At 51.1% G+C, this 23,800-nt stretch overlaps 1 protein-coding gene across 1 annotated transcript; it reads right to left on the minus strand.

The window, feature by feature from the left end:
- Positions 1 to 563: 563 nt before the first annotated feature.
- Positions 564 to 23,674, minus strand: HPS4 (HPS4 biogenesis of lysosomal organelles complex 3 subunit 2). Its single transcript, XM_032883273.1, has 14 exons — positions 23,198 to 23,674; positions 21,926 to 22,459; positions 20,161 to 20,251; positions 18,376 to 18,519; positions 15,221 to 15,328; positions 14,664 to 14,780; positions 13,166 to 13,260; positions 11,263 to 11,335; positions 10,125 to 10,161; positions 9,339 to 9,435; positions 7,772 to 8,696; positions 4,253 to 4,385; positions 3,682 to 3,790; positions 564 to 1,183 (listed from the first exon to the last, which is right to left on the minus strand). Exons 2-14 carry the CDS (start codon positions 21,964 to 21,966, stop codon positions 1,012 to 1,014), a joined length of 2,142 nt encoding a protein of 713 aa, XP_032739164.1. The 5' UTR covers positions 21,967 to 22,459; positions 23,198 to 23,674; the 3' UTR covers positions 564 to 1,011.
- Positions 23,675 to 23,800: the final 126 nt, after the last annotated feature.

Below are 23,800 nucleotides of genomic sequence, written 5' to 3' on the forward strand. Positions count from 1 at the left end.
CACAACCCAACAGCAGTATGGGCTGTTTTATTTTTAACCATTGGCAACTTGTTTTAAGAAAAAGACACTGTCATCAACAAGAGACACTGGTTCACTGTTAGGAAATTATTAACATTACAGTTTTCCAGTGGGATCTCAGGTACTCCCAGGGAACAGTTAAGCCTCCGGTAAGTACTTCCTACTGTGACGTCAAACACGTTAGCACACACCGTCTGCCTCGGACATGGGCAAGAACACCCGTGCGTGCCGCTCCCTTTCACAAAGCTTTGCTTTTGCCCCAGACATTGTGGAAACTCCTTGCTGAGGACACTCACTTGCACAGTCCTCCTCGCACCAAAGGAGCACCCGGTTCCCCGTCTTGGCACCCCAGGGCTAAGTTACCTGAAAACGCCAGGCTCCTTTGCACGGTATCAAGATTGGCTCCAACCATGGGTGTTCTGAAGACCGGGCTCCTGGTTTTGCACAGAGTTCCAGAAGAAGGCAAACAAGGTGGTTTTGGCATTGCTGCCCACCTCCCTGCATCGAGTGTTGAGAACTCCCGGGAGGGGTGCTCTGATGAACCCACACCCGAGGTGTGGGAGTCCCTGTCCACTTGCAAACCACTTCTACCCCCCTGTGCAGCCCACCTCACGATGTCCACGGGACTCAGAACAATGGGGTTCTGGAGGAAACAGCCACCTGAACATTCGTGGTACTAGTTAAGCCTTGATGGGAGCAGTAGTGAGAAATGCTGGGAGCCTCAGACGCAGAGTGAGCGTCAGGCCCCAGCCCTCTTTGGTAGGCTGTGGCCAGTGTCATAAGGCCCTTTACCATGAGCTCTGGACCTGCTGACCCAGAGTACTACCCACTGAAACCCTGGGCTCCCAAACGAGTTCACAGACACTCAATTGTCATTATGGTGTCTGCAAAGGGGACTCTACCGAGACAGAGAAAACCGAGGGACGTCTTCTGTTGAAGAAGGCAGGCCTCCCCGCTGCGGGCGGGGGAGCCCCTCGTGCCCTCCAGCCTGGCTCACAGCAGGTTCACCCCGTGCTTCAGCAGCTTCTGCTTGGCTTTGCCCGGGAGGCTGAAGGCACCATCCTGCGGGCTGGGGAAGCCGGAGCTCCGTGCCGCCGCAGCCAGCTGCTGGAAGTAGGTCTCCTGGGCCGGGCTGCAACAGGCGTACACTGCAGTGGAGGCATTCCTGCGGGGAGAGAGGGCACAGATGACCGTCCCTGTGCCACCTGTGCTGGCCTTTGCCCACAGGGACCTCGAGAGGTGCTGCGGGGACCCCGCAACTCCAAATGCCACCATTCGGGCTTTGATGTCTGCATTTGAGGTCCAGCGTCCGTGCCCGTCACCATCTCTTTCCTTTCCACTCCCGGGACGCTGTGACTGTGTGTGGTGGCCCTGGCCACAGAGCCCGAAGGGGGCAAGGCAGCTGCATGGGTGCACGGATGGGTGCACGTTGTGCTGACGGGACAGCCTCATACAGTCACGCAGCAGAGGGGTGACCCCATGGGACAGACAGGGTCCTGACGGCGTGGGGCTGGGTGATGCCACCAGGCTGCCAAGCACAGACTGTCCACGGAGGGTGGCTGGACGAGTGAAGGGAGTATGGGCAGAGGAGTGGGATATGACATAAAGTGACAGGAAACCTATCACAGAAACAGAGGGAGGGATAAAGGTCCTGTACAAAGGAGGACCCATGAGGGAGGAAGCAACTCCAGGGCCAGGCAACCAGCTGGTTCCTTGATCCTGCCAGCCTCGGACTACTGCTCCACTGGGCCTGTTTCCCCAAATCTACTAAGAGAGGGCAGAGTCAAGAACCACAAGGGCCCCCCTCACTGGGATCTCTGCTTCCAGGCAAGGAGGGAGGAGAGTCCCATCCTCCTCTAGCTTCCCCCTGGGAGCTCAAGGGGCCAGAAGGGCCTCCCTGGCCTAGGTGTTTTGTGCCACTCCCTGGACCAGCAGAAAGAGTCAGAGGCATGTCACAACAGCCACGGAGAGGGGGCTCCACGGCCTCATGGTTACAAGCATGAGCTAGGGCCCCCACACACCGAGGAGCTGATCCCAGCCATGTGGCTCCCGAGCTGTGTGCCCCTGGTAAGTGACTCATCCTTTCTCAGTCCCAGCTCTAAGTCCCACATCTGTAAAATGGATAGAGCAATAGTGAATCCCATCCCTGGGATTTTTTAAGAGACAAGATGAGTCAAAGATATAAATTGCTTAGCACGTGGTGAGGGATTAAGAAACTGTGGCCGCTGCTTCTATTACTATTAAAATAAGCCACGTATCCCAACACTAAAACCCTCTCTTCCCCAAGGAAGGTGGAGTACCACAGGGCCGCGAGGAGGTTGACAGATCTCAGGCTGACATTTCACTTATTTCCATCCCTCTCAAAACAGAACCCCCCACACCCCAGCACAACTGGTTCCCATACCTGTGAGAGGACACGTTCATCTAGGTTGCCAGCCTGGGGCAGCTCAGACTTAAAGCTGGAGACAGCACATTTTTATGGAAAGATACACTGAAGTATTGGCCAGAGATGGCGATGGGCCGCAAAGATGTCCGAAACCCCATGTGCAGGGCACTGGCAAAGCATCACTGTGATGGCTGAGGCCCCAAGGCATGTCTGTGGGAGTCCAGAGCCCACACCCCTCCATTTTGACTGCCCTCCCCCACCCCTCTGAGCTGGAAATGTGTGGACAGAATGTGTATGTTAGAGTCAGAGAGACTCAGGTTCAAATCTTGGCTCTGTCCCTTAATCAGACTGTGACATTGGGACAAGCCACTTATGCTGTTTGTGCCTCAATATCCTCGTCTGTACCATGAGGACAAAAACATGCACCCGTCCAAATTATCCCAAGCCTGAGTGGAATAACAAACACAGAGCACGCCCTTCCCTCTTGACTCTCTCACTTGCCTGATTTTCTCCTATGGTTTCATAAGAGAAGCATGTAGGGAGAAAAAGTAGAATTCAGTTGGTTAAATACTATATGATACTAATTTATAGCTCTGTACCTACTGATACGGAGATGCTTAGAATATATAATAAAGTGAAAAAAGGAATTTATAAAACAGTACATTAGTGTGATCCTACTTTTTAGAAAAAAACGATTAAAATAACAAAAATAAAATCTCTTTTTTCTAAGCAAAAAAGAAAACCCCACCACAACAACAAAACCTGGAGTAAGAGAACCAGACTAGGGGCGCCTGAGTGGCTCAGTGGGTTAAAGGCTCTGCCTTCGGATCAGGTCATGATCCCAGGGTCCTGGGATCGAGCCCCGCATCGGGCTCTCTGCTCAGCAGGGAGCCTGCTTCCTCCTCTCTCTCTGCCTGCCTCTCCACCTACTTGTGATCTCTGTCTGTCAAATAAATAAATAAAATCTTAAAAAAAAAAAAAAAAAAAAGAGAGAACCAGACTAACCGGTCTTTTGGGCGAAGGGAGGCAAGCCTTTTACTTCCTAGATTCGTGCCAGTCTGACCGTTTCTGTGAGCACGTGACCATCTTAGTGGGCAGCAACGGCACTCGGGCATCGCTTTCGGCAAGAGACAAAGGTCCCGTGAAAGGAGGTAATGGTGGGCAGGGGACTGGATGAATGTTCTTCATTTCATTATGATAAGACTGTGGCCCAGACCCCTGGAAAGGCTGCTCTGGGTGCAGGACTTCAGGAGTGACCGGGTTGTGGGGAAACTCACCTGACCGTCATCTCGTACAGCGCGGGCAGCTGGGCAAAGTCCGAGTGCATGAGGCTGACGGCCCGGAGGAAGCGGCGGTCCTGGGAGGTGGCTGCCTGTGGCAGGTTTGCTTCCGGAAAAGGACACAGAAGTTGTGGGTGGCAGACTCCTCCCTTGCCCTCCCCACCGCCAGCACTATACATTGGGAGAGCGGTGGCGGGGGACTCGGGGCCATGAGAGCCAGCACCCAACGTGCTGGGCCGCTTCAGCTGCCACCATGTGACAGACTGCATGATGTCCCTGAGAATGAGCAACACCAGTTTCTGCCCATGAACACCAACATTTCGAGGCAGACCTTCTCACAGATATTTGAACATGTGTGTGCTTCTCTCAAAATGTTGGAGAAACAACCAAAAAGACAAAATGAGTAAGGAAATGTTTGCCAGGCAAATTCTAAACTCAGTGGGCGCTGGCTCCCAAGCGAGAGAGCAGCATCCTATGGGCAGGCCACGACTCCGGGCACAGCAGCAACCCCGGGGGTGCCGGCCCCGAGTCCTCACCCCCACCCCGGGCCCCGTGCGCCTCTCCTTACTGGTCAGCACGTTCTGGACGCGGTCATAATGCGTGAAGTTGTACATCCTGCTGGGGGAGGCAGCCACGTCTTTGGGAAGCGTCTCCTTCAGGTGGACCTCCAGCCCGTTCAGGGACGCCAGGCTACTGTGGTACTGCAAAGGAACGGCCAGGTTAACCTCAGTGGGCCGGGGCCTCAGAAATAACAACCCAGAGAAAACCTGCATGGCCATTTGATCAGCAGAAAGGACCCTGACTGGTGTTTCTACCTGTTTTTGGAGAAGTACTAATTCCCGCCCTATATTCTTCTTCTTCTTCTTCTTTTTTTTTTTTTTTTAAAGATTTACTTGAGAGAGAAGAGAGCGCGTGAACATGGGGAGTGGAAGGGCAGGAGAGAGAATCTTAAGCAGGCTCCACATCCAGTGCAGAGCCCCACACAAGACGTGAGAACTCTGAGATCACCACCTGAGCCAAAACCAAGAGTCGGACACTTCACTGACTGAGCCACCCGTGCCCCTCCCACCTTTATGTTCTAAGGCTTTCTTAAATTGTAGAAAAGTCAGGGGTGCCTGGGTGGCTCAGTCGGTTAAGCGTCTGCTTTTGGCTCAGGTCATGAACCCGGGGTCTTGGGATCCAGCCCCGTGTCAGGCTCCCAGCTCTGCGAGAAGCCTGCTTCTCCCTCTCTCACTCCCTCTGCCTGTGTTCCCTCTCTCACTGTGTCTCCTTCTGTCAAAGAACAAACAAAATCTTTTAAAAATAAATAAACTGTAAAACAATCACAAAATAGAGGTGAACAGAAAAGCTGAGAAAGAAGAAAGCGAAGTTCCGATTTCTGGATCCATAGGTACCGTGGGACTGGAACACAGCCACGACGTCTGTCTACATATTGTCTACAGCAGTGGAGCCGGGTAATTGTACAGAGCTGAAAAACACGCGCCAGGTGTTCCTTTACATTAAAAGTCTGCCAAGCCCTGAGACAGACTAGCACACATGTCTCACAACAGCCCCAGGAGACACGAAGCTGGGGCTAATTCCTGGCTCCTTCAGCTTCTAGTCAGCGGTAAAGCAAGTGGCTTGAATGTCAGCGTGTGCCATAGCGTGCGGAAGAAGTGATACAGCGACATACCTTCACCCAAAGTGCTAGTTTCACGGGGGAGGGGTACATTTTCATGAAGAATTTTACACTGATACCCTGGCACTAACCTCAGGCCTCATCTGCTGTATACCAACCGCTCAAAAGTCCTACTGTAGCAGTGAATAATTGATCTGATCCCTGGATTTGAAGGTCAGTGAGATTATCTTGGGTTTTGAGCAGGAAAGAATCAGTGGCTCTATGCTGCCCCCTGGTGTGAGCACACTCAGGTTTTCTTGGAACCATGGGTAACCTCTCCTGGCTGCTCCCCTCTCTCCCCCAACCCCTTTCCACCCAGCTCCCTGCCCCAACCCTCAGCAAACATAAAAGGGGTGGCAGTTCATTCACTAAAAAAGATGGGTTGATGGTGTGTAAAATGATCAAGGAACCCTTTCAAAGTGGGGTGCGGGGGGGGCCTTACTGTCCTATCAGAACTGTGGTTTACCATTCTGCAGCGGACCTGCTTTTCTCGACAGCAGCCAAAGGTCTGGAGGGAAATCAGGTCAAGCATTTGTATGCAGTTCCAGGACAAGAAGGCAATAAAAGAGCTCTCCCAATTATAAAACAGACAGCCTTCGGGCCTGATCAATAAAGGCAGCTCTCAAACCAGCAAGCTGATCAAAGCTAGTTACTCCCGACTCTTTTTAGAAAAGAGTTTTTCTTCTTCATTACACCGCACCCCTTTCCTGAGGCCCACCTCACACCAGACCCTTCTTTGTATGAAAGCCCATGGAGGCCGCTGTCCTGACACGGAGGGGCCCTATGGGACAAACCAAGACCGGTCACTCCAGGGGTCTGGATCAGTGGGGGAGCAGACGGGCAGGGGCAGGGAGACAGGGAACAAGCCAGGATTCTGGACCCTCCGCTTTGTCTTCTTCCTGGTAAAACAGGAGTTATAGTGCCTCCCCCCGTGCTGCTCTCAGTCTTGGCTGAAATAGCAGATGTCAAGGCCTTAGAAGCCACTGAATTCAGAGTACATTTTAATTTTCTTCCTTCCTCAGGAGGAGCCTATGCTATTTTTTTCTTTTTTTGGGGGGGGGAGAGGGCGGCGGGGAACATAAAGATAGCATATCCAACTTCATGGCATCCAAATGCTGGGCCTTCAGAATAACCTGTCCGCAGCTTGGCACCAAGCAGAAGACGCCACGGGTACCAAGGTATCGTCAGGGAGACGACAGACCCAGCACGGCACCCAGGGGCCCTGGGGTGCTGGTGGAAGGGGGAGGGTCAGTCCCTCCCAGCTGCAGTGGAAGAGGGTGCAGGAAATAACCCAACCACCACCGGGTGCCGTGTGGACTATGGAAAGGGAAGATAAACCAGCAGGCCTGGAGAGGAGCAGGCTCAGCACAGAGGAAGCTGCCTTCCCTCCTCCGTGCTCCAAGGGGACTGGCTCGCTTACCAAGCCCTGCATGCTAATAACACCGCCTTAGAATAATACAGATTTAAGAACAGAAACAAGGCAAGCCCCAGGACACTATCTGCCCTGCAGCTGTTTCAAGTTGCTGTTCTTCCTGCTCCCACTTCCAGGCTAACGAAGAGGCTGTTACTATAGCAACTGGAGCCTTAGTGCCAGTGTGGGCTCCGAGAAGGTCAGTTCACTGCTCTGGGTGGAAGAGGCTGGAATGATTTAAGAGGAGCCTTCTGGATGGCGCCTGGGTGGCTCAGTGGGTTAAGCCTCTGCCTTGGGCTCGGGTCATGATCTCAGGGTCCTGGGATTGAGCCCCGCATCGGGCTCTCTGCCCAGCAGGGAGCCTGCTTCCCCCTCTCTCTCTGCCTGCCTCTCTGCCTACTTGTGATCTCTCTTTCTCCGTCAAATAAATAAATAAATCTTAAAAAAAAAAAAAAAAAAAGAGGAGGCTTCTGGAGCCCGTTAGCATTTCAGATGTCTCAGGACCGCTAGGAAGGAGCTTCAGATCACCTCAGTTCAGTGGAGGGAAAGCACAGCCTTCTGGAATAGTCCCCACCCAGACTCCAGCTGACACAGGACCTACAGCTGCCCAGGCTGGGAGGGGAGGCCACCAGCGGTGGTGGCAGGGGTGGCGGCACGACCCTGGCCGTGCTCCCCGTCTTTACCTGTATGATCGTGCGTGCACTGCACCTGAAGGGCAGGGCCGGCCAGCACCCCGACCCTGCCAAGGGGGAGCCAGAACATCCCGCCCTGCACTCCGGGAAAACGGAAGTGGGGAAGGGTCAGGGGACTGAGCTTGTGGGACGCCTCTGCCCCCAGCACTGTGCTCTGCGCTGGACTCACTCACCCCTGCCAAACCCGGGGTGTAGGCACCACCGTCATCCCCACCGTGTACAGCAGGTGGGGATGACCCACGAGGTCTCACAGCCCTACGCAGTGCTACAAGGGGGGCCCCCGCACGCCTGTCCCCGCTCCCGGGAGGCAGGTCTGCACACACTTACCACCTCCTCGATGGCGGCATCGTCGCCCAGCAGCGGCTCCTCGGCCAGCAGGGACAGCACCAGCCCGTTAACACTGTGGGTGTAGAGCGTCGTTGGCACGAGGCCCATACAGGATGCTGGGGTCGGCCTGGGGTCACTTCTGTCTGCAGGGGAACTGCTGTCATCCTGAGACTCTGCCAAGTCTGAGCTGCTGGGTGCTGAGCAGCTGTCGTGAACCCCAACACACTCCAGGCCCTGTCCCCTCATGGGCAGCATGGTTCCTCTCTGCCTCAAGTCTGAGCAAGGCCAAGACCGAGGCCTGCTCGTCCTTCTGGACAGGTGGTCTTCCCTGGGAAAGGGGGCTTGGCTGCTGTCCTCTGGGAGGTCATCGTGCTGTTTCAGGGCTCCGTTCTGGCTGAGCATCTCAGGAGTAGACGGAGGGAGGAGGCTGCTGGAGGCCATGACCACAGGCAGGGTGTCAGGTGGCTCTGGTTCCCGGTCGCCAGAGATGCTGACAAATTCCTCAAAGCAAGGACCACCACCGTCTGGGGCACCCATACTTGGGAGGGCAAAATAACCCGAGCATGCTCCTGTTTCCTGAGCTTCTGGAATGTGGATGGCAGACAAGTCTGGTTCCTCCTCCCCACAGGTAAGATGAAATTCCTTTGCCAGGGAGCAGCCAAGACCGGGATCCTCGTCCCTGATAGGGCTGTGCAGGTTTGCAGGCCTGACCTCCTCCAGATCATGGCCAGGCAAGTGCCCGTTCTGCCCCCTGCCATCTGGCCAGGCTCCATCAGGACACGCAGCAGACTCAGGAATGGCTGCCAGCATCCAGGCCATGGCTTCCATGTGGTCAGTGGTCTTGTCTGTCGGGGCAACGGTGCTCTGAGGGCGTGGAGGCTGCCGGGCTGGGCGCTCCTGGAGTCTGGCTGGTGCTACAGCAGGGCTGGCAACAAGGCAGACATGAAGGAGGGGCGCCTGGCCAAACACAAGGCAGGTGCCCTTCCCCGGAGAATACTAAAGCACTGCTTCCATAAAAAGCGGGGCCACTGGTGACAAGTGGGTACCGGAGGCCACAGAGCCGAAGACGCCTTGGTGGTCAAACCACAGGAGTAAAAGGAAGGCACCGTCTGGCCCTCAGAGCTTCACACGGTGCTACCAGATCACCTGCTGGAGACAGCAGGGCCCAGAGTGTGAGAGACGGCCTCCCCCATGTGCAAGTCCGCTCTGAGTTAGGCCCTGGACTGGAGGCTGTACGTATACTATTTCTAACTGTGACACTGAGCCCATGAAGTAGGTTTATCATGGGGTCTCTTTTACAGATGAAAACCCTAAGGCTCTGGCAGGGAATGGACTTGCCCAAGGTCACACAGCTGATGTGCCACAGATCTGGAACCTGAAACCCACACCCATGTCACGATACCAGCCACCTGTTATCTACATGCTCAAGTCCCAGATGTCCCTGTCATGGCAGAGCGTGGAGAAGATGGCATATGGAAGGCTGGGCTGTCTGGGGGCTTGTGTGGACACACCCATGGGAGGGAGTCCCTCCATTACAGTCCATGAGGAACCCCGGCTGCTCTGGTACCTGGCTGACTGCTCCCTCGGGAATTCATGGAGACTGGTGGCCTCCTCTTTGGTCAGGAACACAGGCATGATCTGGACATTTGGGGGGAGTGCTGCTCCTAGAATCACAAAGCAACACAGATAGGGCTCAGCTCTGGGCCAGAGAAGATGGAAGGGGAGTCACCACTCTTGGGGGGATGTAGCCAACCCGACGCCAACTCAGAGAGCAGCGCTCTGACACACTCCTCAGCCCAGAACAAAATACACAAAACTGCAGCTACAGTTTTCGTGCCCAGCGAGGAAGGACCCCTCATGGGCAGCTTTACTTCTTGCTGTGGAGAAAGGTGACTTTGGGGGGAAGAAAATCTAGCAGCACTTAAAAAAAACAAAAACAAAAAACAAAAAAACAGATCAAAGCTGTAAGAAAGCACTTCCAACTGACAATAGGGATCTTCCCTAACTTGGGCTTCAAAATAAAACAAAGTAACCCTCTCGGGGACACCTCCACATCCCGCAGAAAGACTTTGTGGCCGCTGCCATTTATCTTAGTCCCTCCTAACCAGGATCGTAACAATGAATGAGGGAGCATCTGAAAACAGGGATTTAAAAGGTACGCCTAAAATCATGAGCCTTACGATCAGGATTCTAGGACGGCTAACTTCGTCCTTAAAGTTCTCGTCTGTTCTTCCAATCTATGAACAGATGAGCTAACCCATGGGACTGCGTGGCCTCTCCTGTGACTTGTGTAGGGGACAGGCAGCACAGAAGACCCCGTTCTCAAGATGTAGTGAGACACCTTGCCACTCACCCCGTTCCTGTGGGCCGCCCCCTCCTGCAGGTCTTCTCTGCAAATAAACACACACAGAAGTTGGCGCCGGGGACCGCTTTCTCCTCCCGACCCGATCATCAGGACTGCGCTGTGCCATCTGTTCGTGAAACGCAGCCAGGCCCAGCGTGCTGGCCCCCACCGCATGCCAGCAGCCAAGCAGATGGAACAGAAGCTGCCTCAAGCTGCTTGCTCACCACCACGGCCGGGGTCAGGCGAGAACCTGCGTTCTGCACAGGCAGCAGCCACCCACCCCCCCAAATGTGCATCAGGCTTCACGCTCTGATTGCTGTTTCCCTCCTCTGGGAAGGAAAGTGAGGATTCCTATTACCCTTTTACGCCTCCGGAGAACGCATCTGTCACCTTATCCCCGCAACTGCCCCAGCTCTGGCGTGGAACGCACACACATTCTGCCGCGACAGATTTATGTGAACCCCATGTCACGTTCCCTGCTCCGTTCTCCCTCTCAAATAAATAAATAGAATATTAAGGAAAAAAAAAAAAGAACTTGGGGAGTTTCAACTGGCAAAGCCCTTTATGAAGGGTACTCTGGCCATTCCTACTGAACTTCAAAATGTCCAAATCCTCTGACCTGCCTTGTACCAGGATGCATGAATGCCCCGTGACCCTTGCGATAAAGGATCTGACCTAAACCAAAGGCTATGCGAGAGCTCTCGGGCTTATTCCACTTCACAGTCGAGGTGACCATCCTAATTTTCTCCCAAATTACTGATTTTCTCAAAAGAGCTTCCCAGACAGTTCAAACAGAGGTTCCAAAATAACCCAGAAAAACAAAACAAAAACCAAAGACTGCTCTAGCCATCATGGCTTTCACTCCTATGAAACAATGCGGCTTCCTTTCTTTTTTTAGTGGCCTTTTAAAAAACTCGTATTTTAAGTTATATAATTTTACTCTATATAATTCCCTCCTCTCCCCCACAAATCACATATAATCCCTTTACCCACAAGCTAATACTGTTAACCTGAGGCCTATTTTCCTTTACGCTTATGCATTTTTTAAAATACTCTGAGATCACATTATATAAAATTCTATTTTTTTGGCTTAAAAACAGACACTCTGGACAAAGCATCCCAGCAGGGGAAGGGGTCTTTCCAATACCTGGTTCTGAGATGCAGCTGGCTGAATCAGGACCTTGGCCGTGAGGGAGGATGGGAGCTGGGTGCTGACAATCCTAGGTCACAGGAACAAATACGTCGTGAGACAAAATACATCACAGGACTCTGGATTGGAAAGATTCTAACACCCTAACTGGTGAGGATCTTGTGGGGTAGGGGAAGGTGCCTGGGTGGCTCGGGCAGTTGAGCATCTGCCTCCAGTTCAGGTCATGACCACAGGGTCCTGGGACTGAACCCCATGTCACGTTCCCTGCTCAGTTCTCCCTCTCAAATAAATAAATAGAATATTAAAAAAAAAAAAAAAAAGATCTTGGGGAGTTTCAACTGGCAAAGCCCTTTATGAAGGGTACTCTGGCCATTCCTACTGAACTTCAAAATGTCCAAATCCTCTGACCTGCCTTGAACCAAGATGCATGATGAAGAATACTGACTATAGAAAAAATGGCAAAATTACTACAAAAATGGGGAAATCGCTAAATGTCCATCAACTAGAGAGTAGTTGAGGAAATCATGGCACAGCTATAACACCAAAGGTGTGTGGTGATTCTAAGAATGAAGTAGACCAGCATGGGCTGATAGAGAAATCTCTGTGCGACACACTGAGGAGCCCTAGGATCCCATTTATGGATGTGGCAAAAATAAACAGAAGCTATGTCTGCTGATGTGCTGGAAACACCGGGAAAAGAGAGGACGCCCATCCACCTGCTGACGGGGCTCTGCACTCAGAAAAACTTGGAAACTGTGCTCCGTGTGTTTCTGTCTTGATTCTTTTCTTTTTCCCCATGAGGAGGCTCTGTTCATGTTAGGTGTATGATTTAAAACTATGTAAGGAGGGGCGCCTGGGTGGCTCAGTGGGTTAAAGCCTCTGCCTTCGGCTCAGGTTATGATCCCAGGGTCCTGGGATGGAGCCCCGCATCAGACTCTCTGCTCAGCAAGAAGCCTGCTTCCTTCTTGCCTACTTGTGATCTCTGTCAAATAAATAAATAAAATCTTTAAAAAAACAACAACTATGTAAGGAATGTGACATGAGGAAAATATGCTTGAAGCCATGCCACCAGTGAGCCTGGAGGCACCACCAGCAGGTTCAGAACCATCATCGTGAGCAAAGGGGAAAGGAATGATGGTGCACTGTGCCAAGGGCCACTGGGAAGCAGGACCTGGGCTAGGTCCTTCTAGGTCTGCCCTCTCATTTCATTCTTTCCTGGTAGAGAAAACTCAGCAAGCAACCTGCCCGGGGTCACAGGGCCGGGAAAGTGAGGCCAGGACTGAAAACCCAGCCATCAGGCCCCCAGAATTTCTCCAATCACACATTCATCTAGTTGTCAGAAAGCTCTGGACACAAGCAGTAAGCAGACCCCATGAGGAGCGCCGCCTTGAACCATGCACGGAGAGGCTTTTCCGATGCCCTCCAACTACACAAAGAGGTGTGCTGAGACCTCAGAGGCAAGCAAGAGACAGACCCAGCCGGTAGGCCAGCAGGAGCCTGAGCAGAAGCAGGTACGGCCGTTCTGCTGCTAGGCAAGGCTGGCTGCAGCAAGTGCAGTAGGAGGGGGGCACGCACGGCAGGCGTCCACACCCCTTTGCCTACAGCGCTGCCGCTGGCCACCCAGGGGTACCCCATGCTGAGACTTCCGTGGGTCTCTCTACAGCTGCCTTTTATATTCCTAACCCTCTTCTGAACACAACTGCCCATTTCCCGGCTCTGCTAAAACGCATGTATGCCCCCTAGGTCCAACTGAAACTACCTGCTGTTTGCCAAAATAGCCCTCTTGGAACTGGCCAGAGACAGAGCTTCCCCTTCCCACCCTGCGCTGTGACCTGGAGGTGGCTGGGAGAGTCCTGCAGCAGGGGCACGGGGTGCAGGAGAGGGCTCTGGCATCACTCACAGTCCCTTATAGAGGACGCAGCCGGCGAGAATGTGAGGTGAGCGCTGACAGGTCTGCAGGATGAGCGCCGCCTTCAGCAACAACAGGGGCTCCACCTGTGCGAGGGGAGAAGCACAGCCCCGAGTGAGCATACTTGCCATCAGCCAAGGTGGAAAGGCGTGGGGGTGAGGGGGCCTTTATGGAACAGAGGCGCAGGTCCTAAGCCAAAACGGGGGAAAAGCAGAAGGTGACATGTGGTAAGATCTGTGTCACGTCTTGGGTCTGCATTCCACCTCTTTCCGCCCAGAGCTGTGGAAGATGCAAAATGCCAAGTTCTTGGAATGGGGCGGCTTCTGCCGATGCAGGAAGGTACGGCAAACAGGGCACATGGCCACTCACAGGGAGAAAGGTAGGTCTCCGCTCAGGAGACCCTGACTCGATGCTGAGACCAGGAGGCAGAGGACAGGAGAGCCTATCCCTCAAACACAACCCTCCCCCCGTCCGCCGCTCCCCTCTGTCTGAAGCCTAAACCCCACTGCCATAGAGCACACTTCGTGTGACCTCATGACTCTCCCTTAACGGCAAATGAAAACATCATGGTCTCTCACTCAGAGAAAGATTCCTCTGCTCCAAGATCCTTGTAAGGAGTCTGTTACCTACAAGTTCCTAAAAATACCAGAGAAGGATCTGGACCTGGTCAAGAGTTGCCAGGAGCCTCCTTCTTATTTGCTGCAGCAGCCAGAACTTGCACCATCACCGTCAGAGCTCTGTGCCAGCGGAGCCAGCTTTGGAGCTGACGCTCCTCTCTCACATCCTCGAGACAGTGCCCGGTCCCAGCCAGCCATTCTGTGGGGCTCTGGGGCCCACTTCGAACACTTTCCCAACAGGAGCCAGGAAAACCCGCCCCCATTTCTAGCCGGAGTCGGGCTCTGTGAAGGCAGAGTCACGACGCCACATCCCTGTTGAGAGGACCCTCTTAGCTACTGCAGTGAGATGCGGCCCACGCATCTCCTGGGGTGCTGGGGGCACAGGCAGTCGGTTCTTAAGGGGGCACAGCCTGGCATCTCTCTTTGGCCCTTGACAATGACGATGTGCTGTTCACCAAGATCAAGGCCACTGAGCAACAGGCAGTGTGGGGGGTCAGACCAGCCACACAAGCAGTCTACACATCACTGAATGCCAGTGGCCTATGGAACGGCTCTGCAACAAAACGCTCCCAAGCACTCTCTCCAGAACACAGAAAGACCTTGTTTTTCAAATGTTACCACCGGGCATTTTTGATGTTGAGAACACAAGGCAATCGTGGAATATCCTTATGAAGAGAGACAGGGACCTTCAGATGCCCGAGTTCCACACTCCTGGGACACTAACGAAATAACACTACCCTCTACGGACTATTGACTTCATGCCATGTTAAGCACCATGTAAACAGTTGTGGGCTCTGTGACAGCAGTCTGTGGGTCAGGCAAGAGGGCTCTACTCCTCTACCTGGAAGACGTACGGGGGATGAGGGTGTTACCTGAGTCTGGTCCAGGTTCCAGAGGGAACAGAATATCTTGTGCAGATCGCTGGTGTTCCTCAGAATCTGTTCAATGAAGGTGTCCCATTCAGCACGTAGGTCTTCCTGAGTGTGGTTCTAAAACGGGAACCGCCTGATGTCAGCGTCTGAGATCCCGTGAGACACACCCCTTGGCCAGGTTCCCTATGCCTACAAAACTCGTTCCTCACCCGGGACACTGGCCAGAAGACAGGGCCTACTTTAAGCCTCCTATGTACACAAGACCCCCACCCCCTGCCCCCCCTGAGAACTCAGCCACCACAGACCCAGCGCACGTGCTGGGGCCAGAGGTAACCTGCTTTTCCAACAGTCCCAGGGAGGAGGACATGGGAACAGACATTTGCAACGGACGTGACCTACACCACTGGGGAACAAAGGCATCTGAGAGGGGCTTCAAGGCCCCTTGATCTTGTTGCTGGACATGCTGTATTACGCCAAGCATTACAACAGCTCATAGAATCATGCTGTGTTCTGGCAACATGGGGTTTGCTCAAGACTCCTCACCACTATCTCCGTACCTTGTAAGCCAGAGAAACAGGTCCATTGTAAAAGTTGAAGACTCCAATAAGCTGATCCAGAAACTGTTTGCAGCTAATGTCAGGGAGCTCCACGGCACAGCCCAGGACCTGGAAAGAGGGAAACCAGAAGATGGGCATTTTCCTTTGGTTGGAGTCCAAGCCTGGAAGCTTCGAGAAGGGAACCGGCTGAATCATCACACCATTCTAGAGCCTTGGAACGCTTTTGTGGGGCTGAGTTCCACAGAAGAGAAACATGTGCTCAGTCTGCAAGGAATCTGGCTGTATGTTTTAAGAGCCTGAATAAAGTCTGTTTTCTTTGACTCCGTGATTCCACCTCTAGGAACCTTTCCTGAGGGAATCGCCAGAAGCTTAAAGCAACAAAGAAACCCTGGCAGAAAACAAAGAAATAAATTCCCTCGGAATGGAAGTTCCACCAGGACCAAGATCTCTGTTTTGTTCACTGATGTAATCCAAGGGTTTATAACTGGCACATGGTCAGGGCTCACCTCTCCCCTGATTAATCTGTAGACTGAATGTAACTCTGACCATAATCTGGCAGCGTTTCCTCAGAAACGGACACACTGACTCTACAAGAGAGACTTACAAAGGACCTAAAATATCCAAAGTTGTCTCGGAAGAGCACAAAGCTGGGGGACTTAGACGATCTGGTTTCAAGACAGTGAGGACTTATATGGGATCTTCCAAGAGATCGACAGAAAAGAAGGGAGCCCAGAAACAGACCCCCTACTGCAATGGTCACCTGATCATCAGCAAAGGAGCTAAAGGAATCCAAGTGGGAAAGTTTTCTCAACCATGATGCTGGAGCCACTGGATATCCATAGGGAAAAAGAGGACCTTTGACCTTTATTTCAAATCAAGCATAAATTTTAATCCAAGCTGGGTTACAGACCTAAGTTTAAAAGCTAAAACTATAAAGCTTGCCCAAAAAATGGGAGAATGTCTTCTCCAACAGGGTAGGGAATGGTTTCAGACAGCATACAGAGGGCAGTAACTGTGAAGGATAAAACTGGCAAGTTAGATTTCATTAAAAATAAAAAATTCTGGGGGTGAACGCAACTCTTGATCTCCAGGTCATGAGTTTGAGCCCCACGTAGGGTGTAGAGATTACTTAAGTAAATAAATAAGTAAACTTAGAAAAAAATTAAGACATTCTATTCATTAAAAGACATCATTAAGAAAACAGGCATGCCACAAACTGGGAGAAAATACCTTTAAAATATATATCTGACAAGGGCACCTGGGTGGCTTAGATGGTTAAGCATTTGCCTTTGGCTCAGGTCATGCTGTCCAGGTCCTGGGATCAAGCCCCATGTTGGGCTCCCAGCTCAGCAGGGAGTCTGCTTCTCCCTCTCCCTCTGCCTCTCCCCCTGCTTGTGCTCTCTCTGTTTCTGTCTCTCTCAAATGAATAAACAAAATCATTAAAAAAAATTAAAATATATATCTGAGAAATAGTTGACATCCAGGATATAGAAAGAACTCACAAGACTAAGTAAAGAAAGAAAACCTAATTTTAAAAATGGGCAGAAAATCTTTGGACAGACACTTCTAGAAGAGAGACCAGTGGCCATTGATATCCTTAGTCATTAGGGAAATGAAAATGCAAACCACAGTGCGGTATCACTACACGCCCAGCAGAACGGCTCCAACTGAACAGACGGACAGCATGTGTTGACAAGGACGTGGAAGAACTAGAATTCTCACACATGGCTGGTAGGAGTGCAAAATGGTACAACCACTTTGGGAAAAGGTCTGGCAGTTTCTTATAAAATGAACATACACCCACCCTGTAACCTCGCAAATCTATACCTAGCTATTTACCCACAAGAAATGAAAAGTCATATCCACAACAAGACTCATCTAGGAATGCTCCTAGGGGCCTTATTCTTAACTGCTCTTAACTAGACACGGGTCATGGACCCAGAAATAGGTAAGTCAGTAGACTGCTAGGTCCAGACAATGGACATTCAGACGGTGCTGCCGAACAATGAAAAGGAACGACCTGCGGATACATGCTCCATGAGGTCACACGCATGACAGAAGCCCGCGGAGAGGAACACTACACATACTGTGACTTCTAGAACAGGCAAAACTCATCTGCGTGTGGGAAAAAATCAGAACGATGGCTGCCTGGGTCTCAAGGGTGAGAATTAATGGGACATCGGGGAGCTGCCCAGAGTGATACTAATATTCAGCATCTCAATGGGGCTCTGTGTCGCACGGAGTGTCATTTGTCCATATGCATTAAATGGTATGCTCAAGATTTGTGTTTCAGTGTATGTAACTCTTACCCCAAGAGAAAAAAAAAAGCACAAACCACTACTGAACTCTAATTAATGTTATGCACCCTGCGGTACTGGGGGTGGGGAGGGGGCGTATACTAGTGTGCGTAATTTTGGCGAGCGCCGAAGATGAAGGGCTGGGTGGGGAAATGTGATAAAGTGACTATAATAAGTAATATATGTAATAAAATGGTAACTGCAGAACCTAGGAAGTCTATGTGAGTGTACTGTAAAATTCCTTCAACGGTTTGATATGAGAAAAAAAGGTCATCGTAAAATGTTAGCAGGCATACCCACAGAGCTGAATATGCCACTTCACACTTAAGCATTCTTTCCCCTCCCAAATCAGTTTTAAATAAGTGTAGGCATGGGACAAGAAGACCCTAGTGTATATGGTACCATCAGATGTCAAGAAATGGTTTTTTAATTTTTTTTTTAATGGTTCTTTGAAACCTAACATCTATATATCAATATCTGCGAGTTTCTGGGTCACTGCCCTGTAAGCGTGGAGAATACAGAGGAGAAAAGACAGAGGTTGAAAATTTGACCTGCATCACAGAGCAGAGAGAATTTCCTCAGGCTGGCTGAAATCTCTCAAAAGCAGTGAGAAAGCAGCCATGTGCAATGCGGGACAGGTTAGGAATGTTCTGGAGAGCAATCGGTAATGGTGGCACCTGCAGAGAGGAACCAAGGAAGCGTGGACAGTACGGCATGTGGCCCCTAGGGGTGCGGCGGGGTGGGGGGGGGCGGTGTCCCAGGCTCCAGAGCACCTTGGCAACACAGCACTCATGACCAAGACAGATGACTCACAGTAGAGGCGACCCTGGCAGCATAGGTTCTGTCCCATCAACTTACCCAAAGGTACTCTCCGTCCACCTTTATGGCAAACTTCAGCTTCCGCAGACGGACGAGGGTCGGGGCAGAGGAGGATATGTCCGAGACACAGCGCACGACACCCGCAATCTGTCCACAGAGCAACTCCTGCTGGTCGAGCAGGGTCTGTGGGGAAGAGGCAAAGTCCAGGGAGGTGAGCCGAAACTGTCGAATTCATAAGGCATCCCTCTGAACAGGGGGCTGAGGCCACAGCAGACTGCAGCCGGCAGGCCAGATCCGGTCTGCCGCCTGGTTGCAGATGGACAGGGAGCTAAGTGTTGATTTTGTATTTAAGGGCAGTAGCAACAACAAAGAAGGACATGTGATGTTGACCTTCCATGTCCTGCAAGGCCTCAATATTCACTCCTGGGCCCTTGTCGGACAGGACAGAATCTGCGGCCCCTGCTCGGAAGGTCAGAACTGCCACGGAACGTCCACAGCCACGTGCACACGAGGTCTGTGCGGAACTAGGTTTTCGTTCCTAGGACTAGAGGCCCCTGTGTGGGTAGAAGCAGGAGCCGTTGGTCCCTATTCAGATCCCCTGTAGAGCGGCCTAGATTTACCCCAACTACCCAACTGGGAGGGAAGTCAAGTGAGCAAATACCTAGACCTCCCGATCAGTCTGAGCCTTGACCACCCCGCAGGGCAGCCACACATCGTGTCGTGCAACAGAAAATGTACACGCCCCGAGGAGGAAGTCTTGCTTAAAAGAACCGGACTTGAACTTAATCAAGGCTCTAGATCGTACTACTGGTGTGAAGGAACGACAGGGATAGAGCTGAAATGACACTGCCTTGAGGAAGTGACCAGGTCCATCCAGAGCGTGAGGCCTTCTGATATTCTGCTGCACAAAGGCGCGGACTTTGGTAATTCAGAGGGGCGCTGGGGAAAGGGGCTGAGGGGAGGGTGAGGAGTGGTGTGTGACAAAAGAAACTGAAGAAAAGAAGCAAATGGAATGTGTAGCATTTGTTTGGATCCTGACTAGCAAGTGGAGGGGGGAGGTAAGGAGGGAGGGCGGGAGGAACGGAAGGAGCAAGGTCTGATTAAGTAATCTCTAAGATAGGAAGGCAAAATTTGAATACAGATAGTATAACATGATATTAAGGAATTACTGTTACTAATTAATGGGTTCGTGAGGGTTCGCAATACTCTCCTCTCTGCTTTTGCAGACATTTGAATAAAATTGTTTTAAGGGTTTATTATAAAACAATTTTATTTATTATTGGGTGGCTGAAGTCAGTTGAGCATCTGACTCTTGGTTTCAGCTCAGGTCAGGATCTCAGGATTGTGGGACAGAGCCCTGACCTGGGCTCTAAGCTCACCAGAGAGTCTGCTTGAGATTCTCTCTCTTGCTCTCTGCCCTTCCCCCAGCACACACACACACACACTCTCTCTCTCTCGCTCTCTCCAATAAATAAATCTCTTCTTTAAAAAAGTGCTTCAAAAAAACATTAATTTAAAAAATTTAAAAATTTTAAAAAGCATTTCCAAGGAGCTGATCAAAACCTGGGAGCAAGGGGAGGCGGAAAGAAAATCAGGATAGTGGCAGAGAGCTAGAGAGGATGGAAGGGGTGAGCTGTCTGGGACTTTCAAGACCAGAACAGCAAGAAATAGTACAACTAAGGAAAAGAGAGTAGAAATGTCAAAGCCTGGGTTATGTGAAGAACACTGGCCCACTGTCAATGCTATACTTTTGCAAAGCCTCCACTCTGCGGCAGTAGGATCCCACCCCCAACTCCCCAGGGAGTAACCCGCTGGGGTGCTTACCTGAGGAGGGTAGAAATAACAAATGCCAGCTCTTGTCGGATCTCCTTCTTCCTTTACCTTTGAACCATCATACAGGAAGAAATAATTCCACCTGGCAAGAGAATAGAACAGAGCCATGTTTCCTTTCATCCAGGGATCAAGGCATTTTAAAACACAGTTTCCTCTTTCCCAGCGCAAGATGGGCTCATTACTCTGTATTTGAGAACCCTTCCGGTGGCACCAGAGGAGAAAGAACCCAGCAGCTACAAACAGATAAGAAAAACCATTTCACAGGGGCCATCCATTCAAACTAAAAATATGCCTCTATCCAGCTGTCAGGCCGTTTGGCCAAAAAGACTGAAGAGTAGATGGAGGAGACAGATCACCCAGGGCCCTCTCTTGTTTGGGACACAGACCCTTAACCATACAACCAGGGTTTGGTACGCTGTCTCTAAAGGCTCTGATAATAAAACAGGGGTTGGGTGTCTTTGCTGCCTGCCTTCACAGCTGGTGGGCACGATGACCTCCGGAAATATCCCTTGGGCCAGAAATTCATGCGTTCATTTAACAAACAGTAAATGAGGCCCGACAGTGTGCTCTCCCTCTGCCAGACCTGGGGCTGTGGTGGTCAAAGGGAGACAGTAAACATACAGTTTCAGTGTAGGATAGGGAGTCTATGATGGGAAAATGGGGCTCACGAGAGTTCACAGCAGAGCCCTGAACCCCTCTCTGCCTGGCAAAACCCTAACACTATGTTAAGAGGAACTCTGACAAGACCCTTCTGATTTCCTCCATTCAAAGGCATCTCTCTTCTCAATTTCTATAACCCTCCATTCTTCGCAAAGGACTCTTAGTCTACTCTACAGCGAAGCCACAATTAACTTGTTTAAGACCACAAAGCAGACTCCCCAAAGGCCAGGCCTGGGTTTTACCTCTCCAAAAGCACACCCATCAGGCTAGAGTGTTAAGAAGGAAGAGCTGTGACCACTCTGTCACCCTCCTTCTTCTTCCTGGATCTACACCCTCCCCCTACCACCCTGCCTGGCTCCCACCTTCTCTTCCGGATGACCAGTGAGAACTCTGTTTCTAGTGCAGGACAAGTCCAGATCAAAAAGCCTCAAAAATGTGTCAAACCCCATTCAGAAACTCCACGGCTGGGCCCCGTTTACCTGCTTCTTACATTTTCTGGGTGAAAGCATCCTTGCTCAGGCACACAAAAGAAAACCGGGGTGTCATTTTGAATTACTCCCTCTTTGTGCCTTCCACACACATAACCAACCCTCACCGAGTCCTGCTCATTCTATTTAAACCATGCCTTTGGCTTTCATTCCTTAATGAATGTTTGCTGAAGCAATTGACAAGAGACACTTAACCCAGCTGGGGTTGAGAAGGGAACTAAGTTTCAGGAAGACATTATGTAAGAGACGGACTGGCCAAACCTCTTCTAGTGGTGAGGCTCCACACTGTAGCCATTTCTTATCTCTTACCGATGAAGTCCACAGCACCCACACCGTCATCAAAACCGGCTGCATTAACCAGCCATGGCCATCTTTTCTGGTCTACCAGCCATGCTCAACTCGCTCTAGCACTGCAAGGTCACAACCCGGCAGCTCTGGAGAGAAATGCTCACATGCTGGATCTGCCTGCTTGGAGAAAAAAAATGCCTTTCCCCACCCTCCACCCCCCTTAATGAAATCAAGACAGCCTGGCTGGGGATTTTCTGTTAATCCAAAACATGGGTCCAGCAGCCTGGCAGGAAGTCAACCACACAGGCCTTTCTACTCACCAGGAGGCTGATGTCGGCTCTGTTGAGGTAGTGGTGGCCATTTACTTGCCTGTTGCCCTCATTCTATTTATTTGGGTTTTCTTGTCTGGGATCGCTTCTTGTGCCCCAGCAGCAACTGTTCCTCTGTGTCCCCGATCCAGGAAATGCAGACGTGAAAGGTTTAAATGTTTTCAGCCACAAATATCACCTACTTCGTTTTCATTCAGCATGAAAGTGCTACTTCCTTCCCCACATACTCTTCAGTGCCATGAATACCTCCACACTTCTTAGAACTCTGGGAGAGAGTTCTATATAATACAGCAAGAGAATTCTACCAGAAAAGTCAAATCCACTAAGCTGGTTCCATGGGCATCAGCATTCTGGCGCTCTGCAGCACAACCTCTACAAAAAGTTCCTGGCCAGGAAAGCCCACTGGGGGAGATGCATACTGAAGGTGGTGTTTTGAAGGGATTTCTAGCTTGTCGAGTTCAAAGCCATTCTGAAGATTCTATTCAATGTTGTAAAGCTTCCCGATCAAACATCAGTGCCTTGGTCCTAAAATAAACCACAAGGAATGGATTATTTCAGAAACCCATGAGAGAGCATGTGACCCAGCAGGGTTAGGCAAATGGTATACTTCACAAGGAGTCTTCTAGAAAGTTGAAAAATTGTCTTTCAGAACAAAGAAGAGAGTGCTGCAGGACTTCAAAACAAGTTGCTCAGTCTCTTTGAACAGAAGATTCTGCCTCAGAGAAGATAAAATTAAAGAGCTAGTGTGAAAAGTCTCGGTGTGCCAAGGACAGCTATACAAATAAGGCAGTTGTTGCAGTAATAATGGAACCCAAATTAAGGAACTGTCACCTTGACAGCTCAAAAGTGATCTGAATATGAATTCCACAGCTGGGCAAGTTTTCAAAACTAAACAGGAGTTTAACAAGTGACTTTCAAATTCCAAGAGAACAGACAATTAAGTATCATGGGATTTCACCGTCAGAAGGGATCCTGGCATCATTTACTCGAATACTTATTTCTTGCACTCTTCAAAGATTGCCTGGTCTCTGGCTTATTCCCATCAGAGCCAGAAGCAGCTCATAGTGTTAACTTTATCCCTCCACCAATCGAAAACTGGCATCCCCGTAACCTCCCCATGCTGATCTGGATAACACTCCAAGAAAACAAAACAGGGTTTAATTTTTCCACAAGAGCACTCCTTGGTCCCTCCAGAACTGTATTTCTAATATGATTTTGTCCAAGCTTGACGTCCCAGAGACAGGGTTTCAAATGCATGCTCACCTTCTGTCATCCTCCTGGGAATACAATAGCTTTTTAAAGCTCCTTTCCTAGAGAGAAGTACCTAGAGAGGACCCCACTGACTCTTTGAGGCTTGTGAAATCTCTCTTTTCTCAACTTTATGTATCTTGAGGACAGCAGCCTGAAACCCCCTATCCCTCCTTCCCAGAGGACTGGGCCCTGTACTGCCAAGGTCCATGCTCTTATCTCTGAAAGATCCAGAAAAGGCCAGTAACATCCCAGGGTAGGGCAAGTGCTGGGATATGACCAGAGAAGGCTCCGGCAGCCAGGGGTTGCAGTTAAGTACCCGAGGGAGCCAAAAAGTGGCCAGAAATGGCGTGGAGGCAGGAAGGTGGCGGTGTATGAAGTGGTCTCAGTGAGTCAGCCGGCCAGGAAAACGGGCGGTAACCACTGCGATGGGGAACGGGCTAAAGGCACCTGAAGTGTTTGGCCTCAGCTCCGTGGGTGGCCTGGGTATTTGTGGACAAAGGCGCAGGTGTCAATCGGGGCCCAATGGCAGCGCGGAGGGGCCGCCGAGAGGCGCTATCGGCCAGGGTCCCGCCCTTTGGTATCCCCTCGCCGGCCATCCACCCAACCCAGCCCTGT

This window comes from Lontra canadensis, unplaced genomic scaffold (genome assembly GCF_010015895.1).
Source record: "Lontra canadensis isolate GAN:19392208 unplaced genomic scaffold, GSC_riverotter_1.0 scaffold87, whole genome shotgun sequence".
NCBI classification, from domain to species: Eukaryota; Metazoa; Chordata; class Mammalia; order Carnivora; family Mustelidae; genus Lontra; species Lontra canadensis.

Excerpts from the sequence above, each read along its gene's own strand:
- HPS4 (XM_032883273.1), bottom strand. The coding sequence starts at position 21,966 with ATGGCCACCACTACCTCAACAGAGCCGACATCAGCCTCCTG. Across the intron at positions 13,261-14,663 it reads GGAACCTGGACCAGACTCAG|GTGGAGCCCCTGTTGTTGCT; the intron begins GTAACACCCTCA and ends CCCCTCGCACAG. Across the intron at positions 8,697-9,338 it reads CCGAGGGAGCAGTCAGCCAG|CCCTGCTGTAGCACCAGCCA; the intron begins GTACCAGAGCAG and ends CCTTGTTGCCAG.